Source organism: Argopecten irradians, chromosome 2 (assembly GCF_041381155.1).
Source record: "Argopecten irradians isolate NY chromosome 2, Ai_NY, whole genome shotgun sequence".
Classification (NCBI taxonomy): Eukaryota; Metazoa; Mollusca; class Bivalvia; order Pectinida; family Pectinidae; genus Argopecten; species Argopecten irradians.
This window is the reverse complement of record NC_091135.1, coordinates 32,703,377-32,726,228: the sequence shown is the minus strand read 5'-3', so window position 1 is coordinate 32,726,228 and position 22,852 is coordinate 32,703,377. Positions and strand designations below refer to the sequence as shown.

The 22,852-nt window shown below is 37.4% G+C and overlaps 1 protein-coding gene across 1 annotated transcript; it reads left to right on the top strand.

Annotated features, from left to right (window-relative positions):
• Positions 1-1,306: 1,306 nt before the first annotated feature.
• LOC138315195 (regulator of G-protein signaling protein-like) lies at positions 1,307-22,381 on the top strand. The gene is made up of 23 exons (XM_069256014.1): positions 1,307-1,445; positions 3,873-3,961; positions 6,693-6,770; positions 7,039-7,180; positions 7,372-7,638; positions 8,011-8,721; positions 8,870-9,456; positions 9,788-9,850; positions 9,974-10,241; positions 10,734-10,844; positions 11,093-11,267; positions 11,793-11,986; positions 12,371-12,488; positions 13,069-13,216; positions 13,440-13,569; positions 13,950-14,076; positions 14,388-14,517; positions 14,968-15,092; positions 15,224-15,390; positions 15,535-19,420; positions 20,031-20,169; positions 20,657-20,734; positions 21,642-22,381. The coding sequence occupies exons 1-20, from the start codon at positions 1,433-1,435 to the stop codon at positions 15,984-15,986; spliced, it is 4,095 nt and encodes a 1,364-aa protein (XP_069112115.1). The 5' UTR covers positions 1,307-1,432; the 3' UTR covers positions 15,987-19,420; positions 20,031-20,169; positions 20,657-20,734; positions 21,642-22,381.
• Positions 22,382-22,852: the final 471 nt, after the last annotated feature.

Below are 22,852 nucleotides of genomic sequence, written 5' to 3'. Positions count from 1 at the left end.
AATGATTGATATTCCAGCGCCCTGCTCAACATGTATTTCCCTGCTAATATGTTGCGCGCCAGCTCCGTTAAATAGTCAAGTAAATTATCAAATTAAACGAAGAGATCGATTTTGAGGTAGCGCGTGCGAACGTACAACCTTTGTCGGTCATTTCCCGGGAGGTGTCACGGGTTACTAGAATAGGGATTCTTCTCCCTTCAACGAACCGAAAAATAGATACATGATTTTGAATGGGTATCCATGGTATACAGAGAGTAATTTTGTCACTACATCAAAACGCAATCAAAACCAACAGAAGCATCAATATTTCGACGTCAGCCGACATGGAACTTTAAGGAACAAAATCTCGAAAAAGCCGTATTGCGAATTAATTTTGCGTGCCAAAATTTTCGCGATTTGGACTGTAATAAGAAATATGAAATTTTAGCGGTTTTAAATTTCAAGTGTACGTAAAAATACCAAAAACACACGCTTAAAAAAACAAGCAAACAAACAAGCCTTGTCGTTTATTTGCACTTGCGGTTAACCGCTCTCAGAATTTATTGAATCTTGACAAAAGACGCTTCTCAGGAAAAGCACGTTTTAAGCTGCACATGATGAATAACCAATAATCGATTACAGACAGTTCCTTCAATTCGTAATAGATAAAATACCAAACAATACATGTTTTAGCTGCGTATAACATCAATGTTGTATGCGCATGTCTTACTTAACTTGGCGATGAAAGTAAATGTACACTGTAAATTAGTTTAATTGTGGAACTCTAGACTATAAAACAGTAGTTATTTTATCATCAGCGACTTATCTATTTCAAAATATTTAAATCAAGTAGCGCGCATTTCAATGTCGTATAACGTTCTCCTAACAAGGACACATAGGCTATGAAGTACACATTTGCATTTAAATGTATTGTGACTTTATCACACCGGATTTGTTTTGGTCGTTCGCCATGCTGGGAGCTATTTCCGATTTTTCCAGTTATTTTCACTTTCGTCACGTCAATGAGCACGAGCGACTGTGTACGCAGTTTGAGAATGACCTGATTACATTGATATATTCTGGTATTACATCGATTCAATTCGCTAATTCAGTATGTATGGCTTCATATAAACTATGAAAATGCAACTCTGCGCAGTTTACATGCTTTTTACATTACTGGCAGTGAGTTCGCAAAACTAACTAAATACATGTACTCGAAAAGAAGTGATGAACTTTTTTTTTCACAGAAAGCTAAAATGGCGCCAGTTTTACGTTAAATATTACGTCCCTTGTTATCCCTTCGTTTATTATGACGTCACAATCAACTAGACGTTTTGCGCATAAACGTCACGATTGTAAATATGTCGGTCCGTCAACAATTTTTTGGACGGAAGAGAAAAAGCAGCAAACCGTTTGTATTTAACTGGAGGAGGATTTATTATGGAAACTAAATATGATCTCAAAGAGTAAGTGCGTGTAAGAATAAGCAAAGTTTAGAATTGCAAAAGTTTGCCTTAACTTCGAGTTATATAGACTCGTTCCAAGTTTTGACCGACGTGACTCTTTTCACACGAGGTTACATACATATACCAGTAGTTTGATGTTATGTCACATTGCATACCAGCAGGTTATGTCACATTGCATACCAGCAGTTTGATGTTATGTCAATAACATATAGCATAACTATATAAAACTATGGACTAGTAAACTAGTCCTATGGACTATAAGAAACATATAAGTATGTAAGTGTTAATACTATATTGTAGAAGAAAAGGGAAAATGTACAATACAATGAGACTGTCGATTACAACAATCAGGAATCGATAGCGAGTCCGGATATCCTAACTGATGGTACTGTATAACAATGGTACCGACTGTATATCAAAATGGTACCGACTGTTTACCAATATGGTACCGAAAGTATATCAATATGGTACCACCGTATACCAATAAGATACCGACTCTATACCAGTATGATACCGACTGTGTACCAATGATACAGACTATATACAGATATGATACCGACTGTATATCAATGGTACTGACAGCTACCAATGGTGCTAACTATACACCAATAATACCGACTGTATACAAATGATACTGACTGTATACCCTAGATACCGACTATATCTCAATGGTATCGATTGTATACCAAATCGTACCAGCTGTATACCGACTGCATATTAATGGTTCCGACTGTATACCCAATGGTGTCGACTGTATACTTAATGATACCGGCTGTATACCCAGTGGCACCAGCTGTATACCCAATGGTACTGATTGTATATCCAATTGTATCGACTGTATATAAAAGGTTCCGACTGTACATCCAATGGTACCGACTGTATACTCAATAGTACCGACTGTATACCAAATTGTACCGACAGTATACCCAATGGTGCCGACTGTATAGCTAATGGTACCGACTGTATGCCCAATGGTACCGACTGAATATTCAATGGTACCGACTGTATACTCAATGGTACCTACTGTATGCTCAATGGAACCGACTGTATACCTAATGGTACCGACTGTATGTATACCCAATGGTACGGACTGTATACCCAATGGTACGGACTGTATATTCAATGGTACCAATTGTATACCTAATGGTACCGAATGTATGTATAACCAATGGAACAGACTGTATACGCAATGGTACCGACTGTATACCCAATGGTACCGACTGTATACCCAATGGTACCGACTGTATACCCAATGGTACGGACTGTATAACCAATGGTACCGACTGTATACCCAATGAAACGGACTGTATAACCAATGGTACCGACTGTATACCCAATGGTACCGACTGTATACCCAATGGTACCGACTGTATGTATACCCAATGGTACGGACTGTATAACCAATGGTACCGACTGTATACCCAATGGTACCGAGTGTATAACCAATGGTTCCGACTGTATACCCAATCGTACGGACTGTATAACCAATGGTACCGACTGTATACCCAATGGTACCGACTGTATAACCAATGGTACGGACTGTATACCCAATGGTACCGACTGTACAACCAATGAATATCTACGTCATTTATATTGATTGGAATAATCACTCAATGGTTACATTAATCCTCACGAACCTGTTTTGAAATGGAACTTTAAAAGCCACAAAAGGGAATTGGTTTACAGAAATGATTTCTTATAAGCTTTAAGATCTAAACGTTGACCTCATGCAAAGTATATTTGAATAAATACATTGTATTTCAAAGTCCAAATATGATCCGTATCTGTGTTTTTTTCATGATTTAGAAGAATTTTGAAGAAAAAATCCTGTTGTGAATCATGCAGAGACAGGACTAAATCGAAGTCAAGATGAGCGAAAATTATTCGGAAACTTTTGATAAAAATCAAATAAGTATTGAGCATCGCTAGGTGGGGGGTCCCCTATAATCAAACAAGCCGAAGTTAACCGCCATTGTTACGTCGTTGTCGAGAATGTCATGTGTCCATCGTAACTACGTGACATCTGTCCGAAGATTTCCGAGAACGAGTCATGAACTTTTCGACTTCCGTTCGCAAATAATCGTAACTTCTATGGCGACCAGTTTCAGCTGAAGGCATGTTTACAAGTATCGACTTTCAACAACTGCTAAATGCAAGTTATTAAGAAAGCAATATACATATTCGTTGGTATAACTAAATTTCGACTACATCTACAAATACTTACAATATCGGGGAAGGATCTAACTTGACATTTTGTTGATAGTTGTGTATAGTGTGACTTTTAACAATTCAATGATACTAGATTCTCGACATCTCGACATTTCTCATAGGCAAGTTAGACACGAAGTAATGATTTAAATGTGTTTCGTCGTTATATACCTCTTACATTGTTAGAGTAAATAAGACTTAATTTCTATTAAATTTCAGAGGCAGACTCGCTGAGTGATTTGGACTTCGCGCTGCTACTGGAGGATAGAACATTTGTGGATTACTTCAATGTCTTCAACAGTCTTCCGGTTAGTATTAGCAATGCTGCAGATCCATACATTTTTATCTTGATTAAACTCATTGGCCATAGGGATTAACACTCAGAATAACGAAAATTCAACAGTCGGGAATTTCTGAAGCGAAAAATCCTTTAGCTGTACGTTATATCGTCTTACGACCTTTAGATAAGATCATGTAGATATAACGCCATTATCTGTTGACCATAATCTAAGATTATTAAATGAAGTTGTATTTCATACATACTGTTTACAATTGTATTTTTAATTAAATCAGATCGTCAATACGCGTAGCCTATGCACTACCCAAATAGAAAACATGTTTTCAAAGACATGTTTGTATACTGTAATGTCATAATGGCTTTTCACGCAAAACATTTTAACTAAACAAATTATAGACTTCAGACGACTTATCGTCTCTTTAAACTACTAATTTTCTCTTCCTTATGATGTGGATGTATCCATAATGAGACTAGTTCATACATAGTTTTACGCCGATCGGATCCGGGATACAAGGAACTCTTCTGGGAAGAAGGTAGAAAACGTTGATTTGGTCATGTGACCGCGAAAAATTTAGGGCATATTTTCCTTCTTGGTGGTGACACTTTTAGGCAGAGAATATCAATGTCCGAGTAAAGGCCATTGTCGTTAATACTTGCCCGATAACGGAACTAAGACAAACCGTTGTGTTTTGTGTTTCTTATTTGTTATTGAGTTTTGGAAAACAGTACCCAGGTAGGTTATGAAATATTTGTGAGTGAGACGTCAGATACCGTTAATTTCCTACTGTTAGGGGACAGCTCCATTTGATGCCGTAACTAACATGTCATTTCCTTGTGAAGTGTCTAAATTCAATTTTCGTGCATATTTGTATTATTTTTAATACAATATATTTTGATAATTAATGTTAAATGTTCTGTCACAATATGTAATTTTCCACCCATGACGTACAATTATTATAAATGCCGCCAAATAAAGTCACGTGGTGAAGAAAGTCACATGACTAAACTGACTGAAAGTTGTATTCGGCGTAAAATTGGGGTCGTTATGACTCTTATGTAAACATATTAGATATGTTTCATTTCTAGAAACATCGAATTGATGATTCTTCTGTGAGAGTATTACCCAAACACTGAGTTCTGCCTAGGTTTTTTTTTCACAGAAGTACTCACACCAATTTCCATATTTAAATTTTTGAGGAAAAAAAGAGTTCTACGGGATGAAGTCCTATGGTCATCGTTCTTCTTGTGATTGATATTTATATCAGATAATTATTTTGACATTTTTGTCAAGAGAACTACATATCTAATATAAAAATAATCTTTGATTCGGTTCATATGGTGTTATATCGCTTTGCTGGTAAAATTTTAAATAATGACCTCAGCATATGTCCTCTGCAATAATTCAATTCTAACAAGGCGGTATCACATCATACATGTATATTTACACTTGCTAGGCTTGGTCACTATACGCTAATACTAGCCGATTTTGTTTACCATAACTGCATGGTAACATTGAACTTTGAACTTGCGTATGAAAATGTTCTGTGCAACGTAAAAGGACTACTTTTTTTAAAAGAAACACATGGCTTTGTTTACATTTTGACGCAACATTACGTGTATATTGTTGTTTTTCATAGAATTTTGGGAAAATGTAAACGATATATACATGTTTTATATTTATATATGATTCAAACAATTTTTAAATTAACAATTGTATAAAGAAACGGAAAAATATCCCGACCGGGGCGACGTGCTTTCATTTTTGTTAAAAATGATGGTTGTCAAATGTAAACATTACCTCTGTGCCTATGTTCGTCCTACGATCGAGTCTTTGGGATGGACGGGCGTGAGACCCTCTGATAGAGGTCAGTTATAAACATATCCTCTTGTCTTTGTTCTTTGAGAATTTAATCATTTGTATTATAAAACATGCACCGCTAATAATCCACGTGTTGACAGTTACGCGTCACCACAAATACATTGAACACAAGTGAATTTGTTTCATCTATCGATGGCGATATGGATCTAAGCGTAGATTATATAATCACATGGCTCCCAAGGATGTAATATCGTCAAGTCAGACGACATCTCAAACACATTGAGCTACTTGAAAATCGGTGTTTTGCCAACTTCGGCAAACTCAAGTGTGTAAGCGTGCGTCAGCTTCGCCTCGCTGCACAATAACGGTCACCGAGTTCACACATGTGGCCGTGTACAAATTCTTTATGTTATTACGCTATATATTAACTTTTAGCAAAATTGAATATATATTTAAAGTTCTGATCTGATTAAATAAAATTATCTCTGAAATTTACTTTGTTTGTCATGTTTATTTTACACTAAAATATTGAACTTTTTTGTCTTCGCGGATGAATAATTCTACCTTACGTGAAGCGTCATCATTCGCTGTTCAATTGAGTAAGCTCCTCCCACTTTTGACCGACTTTTATTGAATAATTACGTCACTTTCAAATGACGATTTTGTTGCATAAAATATAAATATAAAGTCGTGTGAGTGTAAATATAGGGATTGGATTTCGTTTTTATGTTAACCATGCTTGTATGGAGCAATTCCTCTAAGAATATATTCAATATGGGGCGCTAACGCGCCCCATAGAATATATTCTTAGAGGAATTGCTCCATACAAGCATGGTTAACATAAAAACGAAATCCAATCCCTATATATACCTGAAAAAAATAAGGTCTGTATAAATGATAAATATGTATTGTTTATTTTCAGATCTTCGGACAACATGTTCTATATAACTATATAGAGAAAGATTTTGAGTTCGAACCCCCTATCCGGAAGCGGAAACGAGTGAGTTAAAATGAGAGTAACCATAATTACTGTTTCCGGAACAAACGTTTATGGTAGTTACTTATGAACATAAGTGGCAAAATAATCACCAATGCAGATTTAAATTAATACAGAAACAATGTGTCAATAAAAAACTATATAACATGACGTATTGTTTAGACGACCCTAGGGTTCAGGACTCATAATCTCAAGTAAGATCATAATAGTCCGTAGGACTCCATACGTCGTAAATACATATGTAGATGTCTTCATGTCCGACTGTGTTCAGTTCACAGACAAACGAGAGGTAGTAAAATGGCTGATTCAGGAACGGTACCGCCTATTCGAGCAGACGAGTCTATATGTGGAGTTTCGTCTAAACACCAAGCTACGAGACATAGATTTCAACCCGGAAACGTCAAAACTCAGGGGTAAGTCTGCCCTTGTCGGGTTCTGGTTTTGGAGTTTTACAGGTCTCTTCTTCTAACAGCAAGTTCTGAATGAGGTTAAAACTTCTCAATGTAATATACTTAGTAAAACTGATTGATTAAGCGCCACCATTTTGTAGTAATTGAATATGTCATTTCCGCTAGAATCGTTCTAAGTACATCTTCAATTGCAGACTCGGTCGGCGAGGAAGTGATGTCGCGGTACATCTTCGGCCGGAACATAATAGGCAGTTGTATGGGTATGCAGATATTCCGCGAGTTTTTACGTGACACCATGGGGGAGAATGTATACAGGTGTTGGATGGACGTAGAGAAATGGCGACAGCTTCCGGACGAGGATATTCGCAAAGAACACTTAAAGCACTATATCAAGCGGAACTACATTGGGGAAGGTGGAAAAGACGACCTGATGTCTAAAGGGAAATACCTCATTTACCAGGGTACGTGGTGATACGCAATGTTGTGATAAGTTCTGTTGTTTGATTGAACCGGGCTAAAAGTGCATTGAAATTGAGGGTTAATATCGGGTATAACCGGTTCTAATGAAAGTTGCAGTAGTTGGTATCAAAGTGACCTGCCCGCAGGCAGACAATCAAACAGTGTTTAGCACCAATGTCCGCTTAATTATATTATCCTTTTATATTAAACCAAACGCGACCTTAAAGTTACATTCTTCTTCTTCTTCTTCTTCTTCTTCTTCTTCTTCTTCTTAATCGAGTGAGTTAAATTAACGAGTAAATTAAATTAATGACGGATAAATCAAAACGAATCCACTAGATACCATTCTATATTCAAAGGTTTCTTTGTTTTAGGCGCAATCAACTTTACACTCATGCCAGACAAGGACGTGTTCGATGACGTTGTACAGCACACCCTACATGGTTTGAAAGTGTACAATGTAGACACAGACGTAGCGTTCCACCAGCTGCAGAAATTACTGTTGACAGCCCTACGGCAATACTGGGTCCCTCGCTTCCTCATACATGTCATCAAAGACACATCGAAGGATATTCTTGTGCTTTTAAAACGGGAGTCCCCGGGAGATGTTGGGCTGTTGACGATGGCTAAAAGACAGCGTCACCGTATGACTATTCATCAGATATATTCTGCAGCTACCAGTTATGTCTCTTCTGCAGCGCCAACCCCACGTGCGTTGTCGACAGCGCCGTCCGAAGGAACATCTTCTGAAGCGCCTACACCACGTGCTTATACGCCACGCGCTTCCAGCAACCCCGCGACTCCTCGACCGAAATCAGTCGTCTTTACGGAATCGGAGGCATCGTTACCGGTGTCCGAACCAACGCTAGGTACAGGACGAGAATCACGTGTGAGGTTTCCAGAAATTCTGGAATCATACAGAGATCAAGAATCGAATGAATCAGAACAAGAAAAACAAGAGAACGAAGAAAACAACGACAAGGTGGATTTGAAGGGAAATGAAGAGTCAGATGAAGGTGAAGTTGACGATGATTTCGAGGAAGAGAGCAACATACAACCTGATGATTTGCTGGCGCTATGGGGAGGTAGGGTATAAAAGGACAAATAGATAAATAAAATAAATGCATACGACATGAGACAATGTGACAATGTTTGAATGGAAAGTATAAAGTACACATTTATAGAAGAAGATTTAAGTCTAAGTTCCAATATAAGAATGTTTTACTTTTGCAGGCAAGACATGTGGCACTCTTGAAAAAGTCCTTTCCGACAAACAGTCGGTCTCGACGGCGTCACCGCATGAGGAAAAGTTAAGCGACTCCTCCGATACACATGGCCTCAAAGAACTGGATAACTGGCAAAAATCGGCATCGGCAGAGTCTAACTACTCGTTCACCCAGACGAACAAAGTCGTGAATGTCCCGATATCCATCACATCCTATCTCAGCGGGCGCAGGCGCATAGCTACCGGAAGGTCTCCAAATATCAACAACCGCATGCTATGTGCCCTTGCATCCGACCATCTGTCTGGTGCCCCCTTTCGAGCATTCTTGAAGAAAAAGGGCCTCGGACTGGATATGCGATACCTGAGTTTCTGGTCCGACGTGAGGCACTACCTAGACACAGAAGACGGAAGCACCGATTGTTTTGGGATACCATTAAAGCAAAGTCTGGCCAAGACCATTACCGAGCGGTATCTGTCCAGCATTTCCAGTGATACAGAAATATTCTCAGAGGAGTTGAAGATGACATTGTTTGCGAGTCTTACCCATCAACAAGATGTATCTCTACTTTGTTCCGCACAAGACATAGTGTCGGGGGTATGCGTGTGAGAACCGTGGTTATTCTATGTGTGAACGATTATATATTTTATCCGAAAGAGGTAACAGGGGTTTTTATTCCTTAGCATTATATAATTGTTCAGAAAAGATTATAATCATAGCCATGTGATATGCAAAATGAGACGTATTATGCCTTGCCCGGGCACGAGTCGTAAAACTTTCTTCAGTTTTTCTCTTCTATGTATGATTCTGATAAGTTGTCGATGTAGCGCTTAGGACATGTAGATTATTACCTTGATAAAATGAAATCGAAGTACTCTCCTTAGAGTATCATGTTTGCCAATATGAAGTCAATACTTTTTCTGTTTAGATGCTAAAAGAGCCGTGGGGATTATACATGAAGGAAGAACGTAAGGCTTTCCGGAAAAGAGTGGTAAGTTTAACACAGCTATTACAGCCTTTAAATCAAATCAAATATAAAGATAATAGCATGTACGCTAAACTCTCCCTCTTGAGATAGTAAATAATTCTCTTGAAATGTATCTTCACGTTTTAGTGTGGAAAAAAGAAGTATGATAGCCACGTCGTAGAGGTTCCTTCCAGCTATACGGGACCGCCATGTAAGGATGGGAGTGATCCTCTGTTTTTCTTCAACTCTTGCCATTTGTCCCCAGACGACACTGGATCCCGGCCATGCAGTGGTGCTACAGGAGATAGCCAGGATTCCCGGCCTTGGAGTGCGACTACTAACATGGATCATGTCTGTCTGACGGAAGAACAAGTGTGGAAAGCGTTCGAAATCACAGTCCTGTGTAACGAGTACGGTACGTCCTAACACACCACAGTCCTGTGTAACGAGTACGGTACTTCCTAACACATCACAGTCCTGTATAAAGAGCACGGTTCGTCCTAACACATCACTGTCCTGTGTAACGAGTACGGTACTTCCTAACACATCACAGTCCTGTATAACGAGTACGGCTCATCCTAACAAATTACAGTCCAGTGAAACGAGTACGGTACTTCCCAACAAATCACAGTCCTGTGTAACGGGTACGGTACGTCCTAACACATCACAGTCATTGATCGTATTCTCTTTAGACTTATCATTGATTATCTTGCTGGAGATCCTCCTGCATGGACGAAAACAAAATGTTGCCTTGTCTTCCGGACTTCGAAAACGCGGAATGAAGGCGATACCATTATCAGTTATTTAACGGTTGACATGTATGCTAATATATAATTCAATAAGTTTTCATAATAGAGATAAAACAGCATATATGACTAGTGACCAGCAGAGGTTTTCTGTCCTTTAGGAAGGAGTGGCATGGTCCCGCAGACACAGCCTCGGATTCACGATCTCGTGGACGTTCTCTACAGTGACTATGGAAGTCTCAACATTCGACAGGAGGCCACAGTCAGGCAAGGTACGTATACACTGTACATCTCAGAATCTCCCGGTATCTCCTTACATGGTCTTTAGCAAGTTGTGCGTGTAAATCAAACCTCTCGATCTAAAGACCGCCGTAGGGAAGAAAAAATATGTTTTATATCCAAGCGGTCGTTACACACAAGTCAAACGATGTTGGAATTGGTCTTCACGCACAATTGGTTGCAACCTTATAAACATGTAATGTAAGTTGTATTTTACTGTTAGGTATCGTTTTGTTTACAGAAGCCTTACGAGAACTGGTTTTCCCACCAAAAATCGACATCGAGAACGTCAGAGTGTCTCGTAAGGTGTTACTGGATAATTCTGATAACAATAAAGAAAAAGAAGACCATCCACGGTACAATCGGCTTGTCCTCAGAAGGAACGGCATCCTCATAGAGAGACCTGTGCGGCCCAAGTATGTACTGCGAACAGGCCATGAGCCAACGTTTCCCGCAATTGTTTCTTTTGCTTTAACATCGACGTTTGATAGGCGGTAGTGGAAAAAAATTCATTTGTGTTTTTGATTGTATTGATTGAAATTGTAATCGTTTATTCATTTGTATGAGATGAAAGTAACGTAAATCATTGCTTGATAAGGATAGATGACTATGCCATTGTCATAGCAGAATTAAAATTTATACAGTTATTGTTACACATTAATAAACAAAACAAATTATTGTGAATTTCCATGCTTGGAACGTAACATTAAAATTCTAAATATTGGATGAAGTGATTCATTCTTGGCACAACTAGTAACTATTTACAAAAACTTTACATGTAGTGTATATATCGTCTGGGTTACCGAGGATGGAAGTAATTTAGAATATCATTCCTCAACTCGACAGTGGGGCCAGTACATCATGGAGATGTGCATACGACTTAGTTATGACTATACTCTAATTATCGATGGTATACCCTTGGTCGGCTGTATTGTTTGTAGGACATTCATGGAAGTACTCAACAATCCTGTTCATTACGACTTCTTCAAACGTTACATGGTGTCCAACAAAATGCCAACCCCTCTTGCGTTCTGGTCAGCCGTAGAGGAGCTGAAGGAAACACAAACTGCACGTGGACGCCAAAACATGGTCCTACAGATATTCAAACGCTTCTTCAGCAGGGGCGCTAAACAAGGTAGGCTCAATAAAATTGATCCACTGATGTAGTTGATCCATCAGATTAAAGTTTGACTGTACCTCATCTCAATATAAAATCAGAATCTGGCATAAATAGAAATTGGACAACCTTTAGCTCATTGTTTGGAAAATATGATGACCCGTTCCATTTAACCGGAATATATATTTTACCAACTTTGAAGGATAAGACCATGATTCATTAGCTTACAGACATCTCGTAGTTGCGTGTCTTAAGATATCAACATGTGTTTGTAGTTACTGCATGTACCATACTTCGAACAGTAATATAATGTTTTCATAGGCAATAGTAGTATCAAGAGTTGAAAATTATGAACCATAATTACATTCGAAGACAAAATAATGTTTCTGAATCTAATGTCAGGTTACCTGCTGGACTGCAGTGATGATATTATCAGACAAATCCCCACGATGGAGAAGGTGCCAGCTAGTGTGATGGTGTGTGCCCAGGCAAGTGTCTTCAGGTCAATGGAACGAAAATGGTACGCCACATATCCCATTAAAAATAGTGTAGAAATTTGATTCTGAGCAATCGATAGAATGTCATTGGCGATAAACTGTAGCCATTTTAGTAAGTGAAGCCTTTAGCAAATCTTAAACTTCAGTAAAATGGCATTGAATTTAAATAACTTCCACTATTCCGCATGGATATTGCACAAAACCATATTATTCAGTTCGCTGCTCGCACACAAGGGAGGCAGTGCCAGGATAACTGTCTTTTGTTTGTGACAACATTCATGTTTGTGTTTATTTTATTCTTTACTGTCCCGGTATTAAAATTCCCATGGACACAGAACATCCCTCGTATACTTTGGCAGCCCATGACTTAAGTCATTCAATTTTTTGAACTATACGTAGAATTAATACTTATTGTGACGTACTGTTTTTTTTTTTTTTTTTTTTTTACATAATGCAAAGCACTTTTTGTGTGACAATTATATATGCGAAGAGAATCCGTCGCAACTTCAGCTCCTGTGTGATTATCTTTACGAAAACAAATCTCATCTGTGTTCATTCCAAAATCAACGTGATTTACTGTATTTATTTTCGTTTCACCGGTAGGTATCCTCGTTACCTAGAGACGTATCCGACAGATGCTGAATACAGAGAGTCTATGAACGAGAGCTATCCACCACGTCCCAACATGTACCAACTCAAGGAACTTGAATCAAAAGTTGGGAAGCCAAGGCGCATGCGACGGAAGAAAACGGTAATGCTTCAAAAGATCATGTGAATAGCGCATCATTCATATGTGGGGAATTTTTAACTTTACTTTTATCTTTTGGAAGATAGAATGTGAAGCCAACTAAAGTTTCCAGCTAATTTCCCGCGTGACAACTGACAAGATTGACACACATGCTATGTAAATTAAATATGACTACATGTCCCCGTTTATTCGGATACATTTCATGTATACCTTTTTTTCTTCGCAGATGAACTTATGGCATGGCTTTTCGAACGCAATACTGGATTTCCTGAGAGCGATGAAAGATCCAAAGGAGGTTCGGTTGTTTGAGATCTACCTGAAATATGAAACAGATCGCGATCAAGAGGCTCCTTCTAGTAAGTACAGAAGTAACAAAGACAGACAAAATATCAAAACCGTAATTATAAGGAAACTGAAAATTAGAATAGACCCATATGCTTATTTTAGTAGTTGGAGAAGTCGTCTTCCTTTTATCAAACTAATCTTAGTTTAGTCGTTCTAGGATACGAAATAGTGATACATTTACACGGGTTTTTTCTGTGTTCTCAATACTTAATCCCTATTCTTTGACATTGTACATTCGTATCATATATTCCTATTTACTCGGTGTATACTTATAACAATGATTCCACGATGACTTCACAAATGCCATGATGTTAACAATGGTTCAGATGGACACTTCTTTACCCCTTTCTCCCTGACGATATTACTCATCTCATACCCTGAATCATTGTAGGTAATCTTGAGAAGTCCCTGATGACCTCCAGCACCATGGATGTCCAGACCAGGGTTGTAATGCGGAACCGTCTTGTCATCATCAACAAACTGAGCAACGATCTCTTATTCTGGATAGAAGTCGACAAGTAGGTTGAATACTGTATTGTCATCCTTCATATCGTTCAACTTTTCATCTTTAATGAAGATATAAATGATTAAAATTTAATTTACTAACACGTTGCTTCAAAAGTGTGAATATATCATTAAAATGTTGAAGTTAGGTTAGTTGGCTTTGACATTCGCGATAATTAATCTCAGTGTATGAAGAGTTCAGATTTCTCGTCGGAAGTGAAAAAGGTATTATCAACAAAGGTAACAATATAATTATAAGGACTATTATCTTATGATTAAAAAGTTTTAATTTCCAACAAATACTAGTGTTGTTGTGGTGGTGTAGGTATCGGAAGCAGGTTGAGACGCTGAAGACACTAGAGAACATCTCCAAGAGCGATTCCGACCTTTTGGTAGTGAAGGCTAGGGCGATTATCGAGAGTTATCTAACGTCAGACATCTTACCCCGAGTACAGGTGACACATTCGAGTATAAACATAATCACTATTCCCAAAACGCGTAACATATCTAGTATCTTCGAGCATACATACAGGCTCGTTTCATATGTATCAACTTAAATTATTGCCTATACCGATGACGTCATTCAAATGTGAAAGCCCAAAATAACGTGCTTGGTTACTTCAATTTTTCGACGCAAAATAACGTCCGATATGACTATGCCACAAGTCTCACTTTCCCTAAAACTCCATTGCTGTAGATTTGTATAATGGTTTGTTGGATGCTTCATTTGGTTTAACGCCCTATTAAAGTCAGAATCATTTAAGGATGGCCTCCCATTTTTACAGTGCTATCTCAATGAAGCATTGCCGCCGAAGGCACCAAACAAGAACAAAAACAAGTCGTGCCATTCCATTTATGCTGTATAAAAACTGTTGATATTAAGAACAATGTTATTCAATTTTCAGATAAATATTCCTAATGAGTTGGGACATAGTATTGGAAACAGCCTGAATTCCTCTGGACCGATTCGGGGACTTTTTCATGACGCAACCATCCTTCTGTTCCCGATTCTGTACTATTTCTGGAAAAGGTAAATTATAATATCATTGTACATGTATATGCATTTAATCAATAACGATCAACAACCCATTTTGTTCTAAAATTAAGAACACCGTGCATTTGCGCTCCGGAGTTATATTTGTTGTATCCGTGTTGTTATAGATTCCACGAGTCCTGGCTGACTAACACCAACCCAGAAGATGTACTGCATAGGATCGAATCTCAGATGAGATCTAAACGTGTATTGACACCGCACAAGGACAAGGAACTGCCAACCTTTTTTAACATACGGTACTCCACTGTGGATGTAACCCAGCAAAATGTATATAGTAAGTAACACAGACAATTGTTGGTGTAAATTATCTATATCATCTATTTATTAATCTGACTGAAGCACATATCGTCCTTTTGTACTACGCGATATCTATCTGACGATGTTACTGGGTTAACATAACTTTTTTTTTATTTACCAGTACCTGACGATGACCGTTTCAAGATATCATTTTCCATGGTCCATGGTATGAAACTCGTCTATCCTCTGCCCCGGGGACACAAGACTGGTCTGGATAAGCATAGCACATCACAGATATCGAAACGTACTGTCAAGCAAAGCCACCTGAGTGTCAGCAACCTGAAGAAAAGTGCTGGTGAAAGTAGGACTAGAGTCCGAAAGGAGAGCAATGCCGAACATCACCCGACGTCCCCCAAAACACACCGACCATCGGCCTTTAAAATTCCCGTGAAGGTGCTCACTCCTCAGCAGGAAAGGGCTAAGAAGCTGAGTCTTTTAGTAGAGGAACTTAACAAACAGTCAAGCGGCAAAGCCAAGAAGATAAGTAAACCACTCAGGTCGTTTGACGCAGTGGTCAACGCCGCATTGTCCCTGCGAAACCAAGGCAACATTTTCGCGGGTATCAGCGAGTAACTATAGTAGAGCGAAGTCCAACACTTTATGTGGTGTAGACATTCGAGTCTGGAATACGAACTCTACTGTAGATATTCATGATTTCAAAGCACTAATTGCTTTAAATGACTGTGTCAAATGAAAGTTAGGTTTTGCGTTGTATTTCTAAATGCGAAGTTGACAGCGTATGAATTAGATATAAAACCATAACTGTATATAACCCACAACTCGAAAGGTGTATATATAGGTAATCGTCTGTGATTAAGAATCGCAATAGGTATGTAATAAAATTCATTAAAATAATATGATAAATGTGTCGTCTTTTGAGTATGTGTATAGCTGTATACATAAACACCAAGCTTGCCATACTAATAATACTCTTTACGATCCAACATCATAACCTACACCTCAGGTGACCGCGTCCAGCATCGGAGCCATACATATTGAAATATCAATTCATATTTAGCATTCACCCGTGTATATGTAGAATGGAAATATTAATTGACCTTAATGAAATGAACACAGTGTAAGTGATATTTAATGTACTACATCAATAGCACAGTTACCACCAGTGTCATGAACGACTTACGGTCACATGTTTTGTACAGTTTCAGCTGTATTGAAGCTAATGAAGATGTTAATTAAATCATATAAAATATCGACATCATACCAAATCCATAATCGATTAAACTATGGCAAGTATAGATTAAACTCTTGAATAAGCATACATGAACAATATAAGCATATACTCTGAAAGATTATACGTTCTCTGTTTCACCGACTACATACATGTACTTAAGCCAATTGCTCTCTGTTATAGCATGAACTATCGACGACAAGCCTCCATGCACTCTGATTTGGACTTTTCTTGTTACTAATCAGTTTGTTCCCTGTCTCCTCATCCCCTTGTCTATGTCTCGTCTTCAGCTGTTTTCGGGCCGACCTATCCTCTTCAATAGCGGGCTTGGCGTGTGGTGATGGATGCCAGCTTTCTGATGGTATGCCCAACCAAGCCCCATTCCCTCCGTATAATCTACATGGCCACTTGTTCCTGTCCCGCACGCTTCCACAGATCTTCATCCTTTATTTTCTAATCTTCTATGGCCTTCAGGTGTTGTAGAGGCTCCTCGAGCATGTTAAAGAATGCCTGGATATTCTGCTGGATCCTATAAGTTGTTTCAAATCTTGGTTTTTGTGTAGCACTTCTTTAAAGTTACATTTCATGTAAATTTTACTCTAAAATGTTGTAAAATATACAATGTGTACATGAATATGACTGCTTTATATGATGCTCCAGACACAAATACTCTTCAGCATAGTGAAAGCTGTCCTGGTCTTACCTAGCTGCAGCATCACCTCCAGTCCCTCTCTGTCTGTCAATCATACTTCTCAAGTAGCAAAATGAATCAGTGTACCTTATGACCTTGATTGACCCTTTATACCTCGTTCACTGTGCCTGCTATGTTGGCAGTGGTGTTGATCTTGATCAGTTCAGTTTTATTTTATTCTTTCCAACCCCAGTGTCAGAGTTGTTTTGACCTATATCTGGCCATAGTGTATGTGTGACTGGAGTACAATGTCGTCCGCAAAGGCAAGGCCATCCAGCTATGTCAATATAATTTCTTCCATCCCGTTGTTTCTTCATGAAGTGGTAACTTTCATTATATAGTAAATGGTCAAGAGGACGAGAAATGGCGACAGCAGGCATCTCTGATGAACTCCATTACTTCAAAACTGTCGGACAGATGATGGACAGCATGGGGACAGCATTCTATACTGTTACTTATGCCCTGGTTGGTGCAATTTAACTCGTGTCAGTTATACCTGAGCAAAAAAGGTCTATTGTCACGAACATTCCTTATTTTTAAGGTATTCCTTAAAGGGACATTTTGATCTAAGAAGAAGCAAACCAGTTCTAATGGAAATTAGATTAGTTGGTTTTACTGTGATATGCCAGAAAAGCCCACTGTAGTGAAATGTATGTGAAATGTTCAATCTCGCTTGCTGTCCGCCATTACACATTGTGGTCGAACGTCTTGTATGCCGCACCCTCGCCCTTGCCAGTGTATTAAAGAAATTTTTGTCTATAACTACTCAAATCGCTCTTGAAGTAGTGTGTTTACGTTATTAGGTTCATGTTTCTGTCTAAATATAATTTCACCAACTCCTCACTGGTTATGCATTGCATTTGTTTAACGTAGTGACTTTGGTTCGAGTATGGGTACAGCCTACATGGTATACCTTCGAATTCTTAATCGTATTTGGAATTTCAACGGTATCAATCAAAATAATTAACAATGTCGTGGAATTTCTTGTTATATGTTTCATAAGGAATGTAGAACAATAAATTTATGTCATATTTGCTTCTTGGTTATGTAATAGAATTAGCCTCACTGAATTGACCCTTTAATAACAATTTATCATTTGGGCAATAATTGATGTTTAATCGTGTATCAGCATGTCTAATTAAAACAAAAATACTTATATAAAAATGATTTATTTTGATTTTGTTGGCTGCGCCATCGGTACTTCATTCCATATATAGGACATAGTAGCATGGAATTTTTTCCGGGACGCAATTAGTTATTTTTAATATTTTCATCTTGAAGTAACAAAAGTTACTGAAGAAAAATACCTATTCACCTGTTCTTGTTTTAATACATAAAAATAGCATATTTAAATCATTATCGATTTTCTTAAATTCTCCATAAAGGGCACAGCTTCCATTAGGGTGTCTTTGTCCATATTGCCTGTGGAATTATCGTTTACTTATTTGCGACAAGGCAACATATTCATCGCAGCATATTAATATTGCTAAAAGCATTTTTCCACCCAAATTACAAAAAAAAAACAAAAAACTAAAATACAACCTCTGCAGCTTCCTGTTTAGCGTCATATGAAATGACGCGGTTTTCAAAAGTATGGACCTACCTTAATCAGAGACTTAGATAGTATACAATATAAATATATGATTTAATTAATTCAAACAGTATCAAATAAATTATACATGCATGTACTATCACGATATTACATGTAGATTCTATATACACATTCATATAGAATTTACACTATTCGTGACCACTTTCAAAAAATTAACTGCCTTTTCTCAAACGTTTCTTTAATGTAAAATATTTTAAAAATTGGCCAAATCGATATTTAGGTGAACTAGATAGATCTAATAGGTTTGTTTCTGCATGATGCAACGGCGGTCTAGAAAAAAAATCGTGTAAAAATACTCATTTTTCACGGCAATATGTCGTCGCCAACAGATACAATAAATATAATATTTTGATATCAAATTTAAATAATTATTAACGGAAGAGATTTTTTTGTATATTTTTTAAAGAGGAGTTGAATCCGGATCCCAAGCGCTCGCGTCTTTTATTATTAGTTTTTACGTACGCAAGTTTTGATGACGTATCACACATTCGCCTGTCTGCGACCTCGAGGATTGCGTAAGTTAATTGTTGTTGTGACTTATTGTTGCTGAATTGAAGGTATTTTATGGATTAATTTGTGTCATAAGTTTATGTGACAATGGTAAAAAACTCAATTGTTTTATTCAAATTAATTGGTCAACTTCTGTAAACTGTTGTTAAAGCTGTTAGTAACTCGCAGCTGACCTGTCCACTCAGCTGAACTATACTGCACAGTGTAGCTGGTTAGTACACATACCTATAGATATATGTGTATGCACATTGTATATAACCAGTTTGCTGTATGAGCAGATGTGTGCTTAGTCAAAGAGAGGATATATAGATTTACAACAATTCAATAATTCATCTAATCTAAACATGCTGCAGTTATTTAGATTTACTGTACATATTTACACATAAAAATACACAATATTGACTATGATCATTATGTATACGCCTCACAGCAAAACAGTGTGATAGCTGCTGATGTTAATCAAAGTTTAACTGTAAATTACTTTAAGCTTATTGTATGTCAGAAACATCTGGATGCGTGTACAGTGTAAAAGGAGCAGGTCGGTGTGGCTTGTACATAACTGTTAAATACACTGTATATTATAATATTTATTCATGTTTTATATTTGTAAAACAGGTGATGATTCTGTGAGAACCTTTACTGTTGACATATTTGATGATTAACTGTGACCATGTCGGACAGAGCTGTTGACCCAAATCTACATACAGGACTCTGTAACATTTACATCAAACATTATGAGAAATGTATAGCGGAGGTAAACATTAAATACCTTCATTAACATCCATGTTACTGGTTGATAAAGTGCTCACAGAACTTTTTTTTCTCACAGAAAATTATTTGTTAGCCTAATTGAAATATTAAAAGCAACAACAACAAAAAAAAAAGAGAATACTTTGACTTTACTATACAAGAATGTATTGAATATTCCCATACCACTATATTATATTAAATAAGATTGTTATGATGATTGATATAGAAAGTAGAATTAATAAATTACAAGTTACAGGGCTTTGGAAATGACACTCGTTCACTTGTCCTGACCAGTAGATTTAGATGTCAGACGAGTGAATTATACATGCTTACGCACTTGTCCAAGGTATGAGTAAAATATTCATGAACTTGATTATACCCTGGTCTTGCCATGTTGCATTTATTGATAAATTGACTTTCATTTTCTGGGAAACTGAATACTTTTTATTTTTTCACTATGTTTATCATCGATAATTAAATATGGTTTTCAGAATTCCTTTATGACACGACTTATTCATGGACCATGTGATTTTATAAAAGCAAAGATGCTGAGATGCTTTGATGAGGAGGTGAGTCTTTCATACTATACATTTACAAATTATATGTTTGATGGATGCTATGGCATGTCAGAACATTTTTCCTTTTATTTTGAAGGTCCATATTTTACCCAATATACACACATGAGAACACATATTGGAGGATTACTTACCATGATATATATTGGTAATGTATTCTCAGGGGTTCACACACCTACAGTCACCACAATACAGAAGCAATATTGTATCTATCTGAGAGTGAACTTGTCTTTAGGCCAAAAAAAATTATTAGTTGGTTCTAAGGCCCGCGCGCATATCATTTTTAAGCCCCGCATTGCCGATTTTATTGTAAAAGTCAAAAAAAAAATTGCTGTTACGAAATCCTTTTGAATTGAAACTTTGGTGAATTTTACCTCCTATTGTGTTGGGAAATTAAAAAAAAATCCCTCATTTCTTTTTTCTACAATAAAAAAAAAGAAAAAAAAAAGCCCTCCCTCCCTTATCTATTTTCAGAAAAAGTGGCTTGAGAACCAACTAATTAATTTTGTTTGGCCTTAGTAGAAGTTCATTTCAGGACATATATATATAGCCACTGTCTTCACAGTGCTAACTAATCAGTGCATTTAAGCACACTGAATATATTGTAAAAACTGATTATCTTAGCTTCCATATGGACATTTTCAATCCTAAAATTGATTCTGCTGGTAGATATCAGTACTGATACAGTATGAATGTTGGAGTTATTCCCCTTAGTACATAACACTGTTGGGAATTTTATAACGGACCTTTCTTGAGTTTTTCTTGAGTTAATCAATGTCTTTCAATCAATAAATTCGTATCTGATTGAATAATGCTGTTATGAATTAACTCTACAAAACTTGATATTTAACATTTCCATTTACTTGTTTCATGTTGAATTTTCAATGTCCTTGCTTTGCAGAGAATGGAAAAATGTCGTGATAATAGGAAGTTCCAGAGGAAACTAAGAAAGGAAAAAGCAGAGGAGGAAAAAGAGAGATTACGTAAATTAGACGAGTTAAATAAAACAGAATAACACTTATGTTAGTCAGTGTTGACACCTGGTGGAACTAGTGTAATAAAAATTAGTGGCATCATTTGTAGGCCAAAAATATCAACCAATGGCAACATATGGTGGACCATTAATTTGAGTATTGGTGACACCTAGTGGATTACCATAATATGAACTAGGATGACCACTTGTTGGTGAGCTGACCTCTATATATATATCAACTAGTGGTGACACCTGAGTGTAACTATGATATCAACTAGTAGCAACACGAAGTGGAACTGTGATAAAAAAAATAGGTGACGACATGTGATGGGCCAATATTTGGTACTGTCAATATAATATCAACTTATGATTTAATAATACTGATAGCGGGACAATTCAAGCTGGTTGTGACACCTGATGTGACTCCTTGTGGGACAGTATTATACCTATTTGTGACATCTTGTATGACCACCATTGCACCTGATGAACTCTTGATCTGACATTGTGGGATTTTTTTTTATTCTGACAATCATGATAATCATTGTTTGAGAGTGTTTGTGCACGAGTTACGGTGATGAATGTTGTTTGAGAGAAACACCAAAATGTCTTGCATAATTTATTCTTGTGAAAAATGCATATTTCAATAAAAATTGATAAACTACATGTAGTCTATGTCGTTCGTTGAGTTTTTTTAGGTCACCTGAGACGAAGTCTCAAGTGACCTTTTCTAATCGCCTTTTGTCCGTCGTCGTGCGTCGTGTGTTCGTAAACAATTTACATTTTCGACTTCTTCTCAAAAACCGCTGAAGCAATTTCAATGAAATTTTGCACAAACCTTCTAAGGCATAAGGCCAATCAAAATTGTGAATTATATGACCCCCACCCCCCAGGGGGCTGTGGGAGGGGCCAAAAGGGGTAAAATTGACTAAAATTTCAAAAATCTTCTCCTCCACTCACAGATGTGGTAGAATCAAATACTCTTCATAGATAGAAAGGTCTCAAGGCCCTCTACAAAAATTGTGAATTATATGACCCTGGGGTCTCAGGTTTCCCCCTGGGGAGGGGGTTAAGTTTACTATAGTTTATATAGTGAAAACACATTTTGGAGCATTTCTTGATCATTAATGATAGAAAATTAG